At 44.9% G+C, this 6379-nt stretch overlaps 1 protein-coding gene across 1 annotated transcript in view; it reads right to left on the bottom strand.

The window, feature by feature from the left end:
• LOC106812159 (putative pyridoxal-dependent decarboxylase domain-containing protein 2) overlaps positions 1-6379 on the bottom strand; it is a 16857-nt gene that overhangs the window by 8803 nt on the left and 1675 nt on the right. Inside the window, exons 2-11 of the mRNA XM_014815962.1 lie at positions 5733-5806; positions 5505-5582; positions 5265-5354; positions 4810-4965; positions 4216-4405; positions 2764-2832; positions 2545-2623; positions 2041-2174; positions 1486-1713; positions 760-903 (exon numbers count right to left, since the gene is read on the bottom strand). Coding sequence (XP_014671448.1) covers positions 760-903; positions 1486-1713; positions 2041-2174; positions 2545-2623; positions 2764-2832; positions 4216-4405; positions 4810-4965; positions 5265-5354; positions 5505-5582; positions 5733-5806 — 1242 coding nt within the window. The remainder of the gene's footprint in view (positions 1-759; positions 904-1485; positions 1714-2040; positions 2175-2544; positions 2624-2763; positions 2833-4215; positions 4406-4809; positions 4966-5264; positions 5355-5504; positions 5583-5732; positions 5807-6379) is intronic.

Raw genomic sequence — 6379 nt, 5'->3', positions numbered from 1 at the left:
GCACGCACATGCACACACACGAACGCACGCTAGCACGCACGCACGCACATGCACACACATGCATGCATGCTAGCACGCACGCACGCACATGCACACACACGCACACACACTAGCACGCACGCACGCACATGCACACACATGCATGCACGCTAGCACGCACACACATACACACACGCAAATAAATTATATATACAATATCTCGCCTCTTATACAATAAATCAATTTCGCTCACAAAGGCTATGTGATCAATACTACATGTTGTTGAAACACCTGCAGTAAGGAAACACCGCACACTTTATAACGAGCATGCATAATTCGTGACTACACATGGCATCTTTCAACATGCAATTGGCATTTCACTCCGGCTGCCCCCTCCCTCTACAAAGCAGAGTAGCTGTTGTACAACAGCCAAACGCTTCATATGAACAAACACTCTCCCCGAGGTTTTACCTTTTAATTTCTAACTTTTAATTTACCTCTTAGTTACTCACTAATTGACTTTTTAATTACCTCTATCGTTGCTAGTGAGATGGTTATCCTAAAGGATTAAAAGTGAACAAATTGAATTGCTATTGTAAAACTGAATTAATCATTTAAGAACGTACCCAACATCCTCCCCTATACGAAAATCTCTACGCGACGCCGATTGAAAATCCTACATGGCTTAATTAATCGGGGCTAATTAATTAGTTAATTAGTTAAATAGTTAATTAGCTAATTAATTAATTAATTAATTAGGTAATTAACGCGACGCCGTACCAGCGCGCTCACGCTGCAGTTGATGAGCGGAGATTTAGAGCCGGGGGAGAGTTCCGGCTTTGACCGCTGTCCGTCCCGGCTCATGTCCTTGGAGATCAACTTGACAGCTGGACACTTGCCAAGTTCCTCGTGCAGCACCACACTCTGTGGAAAAAAACGACGGGGTAACGTCGCAAATGACACGCAAGCAGAAACGACTGTCGGCAATCCAGAAAACAAGAGAGAGAAAAAACACGACAAAAACGGGTAAAAAATTGGCATAAGAATAGGAAAACGGTAAATGTAAAAAGGAAATCAAAATTTTAATTGGAATGGTTGCTAAGAAATTTAGACACGTTATCGCTAACGACCACTCACGCATTGAGTAAGGAATAGTACGGGTTGACAAGCAAGACATTCGTAATGACAGTATATCCTCTCTATTTGTTGTTGCAAAGCGCTTTGCATTTGCCACCCGCTACCGGTTAAAAATCATGCGACAGACCATCATTTAGGAACTGCGAAAGCCGCTGCCACCGCTGCGCAGCATAACACGGTCAAACGCAAGCAAGAATTCTCCGAAAACCCCCCAAAGAACTCTGAGCGAGAAAACGCGAGCAAGAAACCTCCGAAAATGCCAAAAACCCCTAGCGAGAAAACGTGAGCACGAAAACTCCGCCGCCGCCGCCGCCAGGGATCATTCCCGGCGGAGCAAAGATGGCGGCGAGATGAGACGGGGCCACGCACCAGTTCGCAGGCGTGTCCGACGCGTCCGCACACGCCCTCACTGCCAAGCTTCTGCAGGCAGAGCCACAGCGGCAGGCAGCTGAGACGCAGGTGGCTGTTGAATGCTGCGAGGCCCGCGGCGTGGACGAGGGCGGGCTCCGACGCCGCGTACAGACTCACGTAGGGCAGCGCGGGCACGCCCAGCCACGTGCCGGGCGTCAACGTCATGCTGTCTGCCATCTTGGAAGCCTGCGAGAGAACAGAGGCGGAGAGAGATCGAGAGGTGAGCGGCTAAATACGCTGTGTAGAGTGTGAATGGCGTTGCCTTCATGCAGTATCAAATACAAATAGTATTGTAATCGAATAATCGAAATCGAGAGGTGAGCAGCTTCGGTTAAATACAGTGGGTAGACTGTGAATGGTATTGCTTACATGTCGTACAAAGCGTTAATAGTATTGCTTATATATGCTATAGCTTGTGAATGGCATTGTTTAGATATACCGTATATACTCGTGTATACTATAAGTCACACTTTTTTGTACACAACTTCATCTGTACGGAGCGTCGGTACGTACCGCGGGGTTGTTCGGCGTGTCCGTGAGAACGAGGCTGGCAAGGCCGTGACCTTCAACGTGAAGCCAAATGTCGTGCGTCTTGCACAGGTCCTGAACGCCCTCTATGTCGTCGACCTGTCCGACGACCGGCGTACCTGTCGACATTCACAAACGTGATTGCGACTTCTTGTTACGGTTGTAATTACACCACAGGGGGCGCCACTGCACGATGCGTTGTTGCGTAACGATGCCACGAAACGTCAGAGTCGATTGTAAACGAACGGGTCATCGTTTTAGGAGCAACAGTATCCCTCGATAGTTTAAATGACAGAAATATAGGTACTCTTCACTTTTTCTTTGCTTTGTATAGTATATACAACTACGGTACTTTGTATAGTATAATATATTCTATAGTATATAGTGTAGTATATACTGAAATCCACTTGAGACTTATCTACGTCAGAGCAGCTCACAAAGCAAGGGGGCAACTTTTAGTGGAAGAGAGATTACTGTCAGATATCTCACCAGCATTTGCCACGGCGAGGACAGGTAACCTTCCCGCTGCGATGTCGTCACGTATCAACTTTTCAAGCTTTACCTTGTCCTGCAGAAGACACGGATACAGTCGCCACGACGATGTGCACTCGCGTCAAGATATCCACTTAAAGATGTCTTCCAACGTAAGTATTGTAAATTTGTGGAAAAAAATCACAGTATTTATAGATTATTAGCTATTCCACTCACCATTTTATATCGGTTCCAAGTTTCTACCCCACAGGGTACAGTTGACACACAAGACGAAGGCAGTCCCAGCTGCAAATACATATACATTAATCTTGAATCAGAGAATCAAATGTCACCACACAACAAACATATTTAAGAATGACAGCGATTCTCGCTGAATTATTGGAATTATACCACTAGAACTATTAACAAAGCATATTAAAAAGATAATTCAAGTACGACGTTACGACTGCCATAATTCCAAAGTGTCATTACATTTTGCAGAGCACTCGACTCCACAACCTATGAAAATGACTTAAGATGCTATTCCTATCTACGATGCTTTGAGCAGTTGCCCACCCTTCTAAGGTACACGCCCTCCTTCCTTCCTTCCATTCCTCTCTTCCTCCTTCCCTCCCTCCTTCCATCTGTCTCTCCCTCCCTTCCTCCTACCCTCTCTCCATCCTTCCCTCCCTCCCTCCTATCCTATGTCCAGGGATGAGATTGGATAATTTAATTTTCAGCTGAAATTTTATTTAGCAAACAGAGGAGCAAGCAATGCGAGGACCGTAGGTCATCGCCATGCTAGGGGGTCCGGGGGCATGCTCCCCCAGAATTTTTTTAAAAGAATGGTGCAATTTGGTGCATTCTAAGCTATTCTGAACACATTATAGGAGACTCTTGAATCACCTTTTCAAGTTGTCAAAAGGAACAAACAAACTATAATAGGAAATCAGGGGGCTGAAAATAGGGCAAATTTTTTATAAAATGTCTAGACATAATGATCTTTTTCTGTTTCCACCCGTCGCTTAATTGCATTGTTTTACTCAGACATAAGCTGCCTTGCTGCGACGAGATTTGAATGAAAAAAACACAATGCGAATGGAACAATCAGTGCATAGTCATGCACACAACATGCACACAGCAACATGTAAACCCGGCCCCCAGGCCAGGCATGGTCGTTACGTGATCAGCTACCTCAAATGTTTGCCCCTCTACTGCAGCCTGTGAACGAGGATTTTCTTTTCTGGTACGCAAAAACAGATACACTGTATACTTCGCTGTCAGCCTACTGTCTCCACTCTACAGTCTACAGTCAGGTGCTGTTGAGGGTATATAATTTAAATTGTTACATTGTTACACCCCTCCCAATTTTCTCAACGAATTTAGACGTTTCACAAAATCGACCCCTGGGACTGTCAAATCCGCGGATTTCCGCGGATCCGCGGAAGAATCTCATCCCTGTATGTCCCTCCATCCTTCCCTCACCCTCAGCTCTCGCGTTCATACCTCCTTCCCTCCCTCCCTCCTTCCCCCTCAGCCCTCACGTCTGTACCTGGGCGCAGAGGAACTGGGCCATGCCTCCTCTAGCAGCCGCACTGAGGTACAAGACGGGGGGTCTCCTGTAGAGTGCCTCGAATCCCTCCCTCCATCCCTCCTTCCCTCCCTCCCCCTTAGCCCTCGCGTTCGTACCTGGGCACAGAGGAACTGGGCCATGCCTCCTCTAGCGGCCGCACTGAGGTACAAGACGGGGGGTCTCCGGTAGAGAGCCTCGAATCCCTCGCTCGCGTACTTGGGGTACCTGCGGTGGAGGACGAGACGGCAGACGCGCAGCAGCCCCTCCCTGTAGTCCTCGTGGAAGAACGCCGAACTGCCGAAGAACCTGCGTATAGAGACGTACATGCACACACAAACCTCCATACAGTGGTCACTGTAGGCGAAGCAGCAGAAGTAGAGAGAGAGAAAGAGAGAGGGAGAGAGAGGGCGAAAGGGAGAGAGAGAGAGAGAGAGAGAGAGAGAGAGAGAGAGAGAGAAAGAGAGAAAGAGAGAGAGAGAGAGAGAGAGAGAGAGAGAGAGGAGAGAGAGAAAGAGAGGGAGAGAGAGGCAGAAAGAGCGATAAGAAGAGCGATAAGAAGAAGAAAGAAGAAAAAGAAGAAGAGAAAGAGCAAGAAGAAGGCAGAAGGGAGATCTCTTTAAGAAAATTTTCAAACTTCAAAGAAAGTTCAAGAAATAGGCTTGATTTTACGACGTGAAACATGCAACGAATAACGACGCGAACTAACTCACCTGAAAAACTTGGCCAGCCAGATGGTCGTGTCGGAGACTATGCGTGTGGTCAGGCGTCTGAGGTGACCGTGGTCCAGCGTGGACATGTAGGCTGCCACGCTGTGAGACAGGACGGCCATTTTACCATCCTCATCGAGTACTTGTAATGGGGTTTCCCTGTCGCAGAAAATAAGACCGTAAAAGCTACGACTACGCTAGGCAAAATACTACTGCTACTAATGCACGATAAAATAAATATAAATAAATAACGATAAGATATAATAATATATTATGACATGTAATTTAAATTTGATAATTAATTAATTAAAGCTGAGAGAGTAGGGTCTTACAAATGATCTGTTCAGATAGCCGCTATTCCTCTCCACTGACTAAACTCCATTTTCTCAAATAACAAACGTAGTTTTATATGTACGATGTGTTTACGTCAAACTACGACAGGCTTTTTTGTTCCGTACCTTTGCCTAGAACTGTCGTCTTCATCCTCGTCTTCATCGTACAGAATTATTTGTTCTAGTTTCTCTATAACCTCTACTACTGCCTGACCGCTGAAAACAAAGCAACACACGTCGTCCAGTAAGAATGTGTGTGAAGATTCTAGAAAGTCTCATCACAGAGACTAATATCTAAGATATGGTTTTATGATAAGCGATTAATGGATTTAACATACTAAGCAATGCATTTATTACATTGTATACCTTCCCGGTAGAGGGCCAGAGATGATGTGTGATCGAGCTTCTTTCTTGTGCCATTCATCAACCTCTGGTTTCACATGCCTAAAGAAAACCAATAAAACCCGCAGAGCATTACTGCTTGGATTGCTTGCTACGGTGACACTATACTACGATATAAATGTTTGGATTTTCAGCAGGTTCGCTTTGAAAAGATCTGTATTTAATTGCGAGAATATGCACATGAAGACTTACTCTTGTAGGTTTTCCAGAGCTTTCACATTCTTCTCTACGGCTGCCTGCATCTCGTTTAATACAGGATGCGCAAACTGTGAAGTAAAATAGTGCAGATGTTACATGCAAAATCTTGTATTTCTCCTATCAAGATAGATCTATCTCTCTCTCTCTCCCTTACTATGTATATGTATATATACATCTATATATATAGTTGTTCAGCCGAATTTGTGTGTTCGCGCATAACTAGAGAACTCCGCAGCCTAGAGGAAAACTGAATATATTTTCAGAATCAGCACGTCTGGGAAGTGGTTCTGGCTGAAACAAAATTTCAAAAACGTTAAAAAGTTAAAAATTTATAAAAATTCTATTCATCAATAGATGGCGTACAGATTAACATTATACATCACGTACATCTGAATCCATGGTGTATAACCATAACTGCCCAGTAGCCGAATTGATAAAGCATCGGACTCCTAAACCATTGATTCTGGGTTCGAATCCCACCTTGGGAAATGCTTTGTTTCTTTACTTTTGGACTGTTTAGTATGTACTTCTGCCGTATTCACCGTCAATTTAAACGTTTACTAAAAATCCAGAATAAACTATGGTAGATGATAATGATAGCGCAAACTGACGGGAACACTTCACGGAAGCCTATGTAGGTT

This window comes from Priapulus caudatus, unplaced genomic scaffold, assembly GCF_000485595.1.
Source record: "Priapulus caudatus unplaced genomic scaffold, Priapulus_caudatus-5.0.1 Scaffold614, whole genome shotgun sequence".
Taxonomy (NCBI): Eukaryota; Metazoa; Priapulida; class Priapulimorpha; order Priapulimorphida; family Priapulidae; genus Priapulus; species Priapulus caudatus.
The sequence above is the reverse complement of the archived record's forward strand: the minus strand, read 5'-3'. Positions and strand labels throughout refer to the sequence as shown.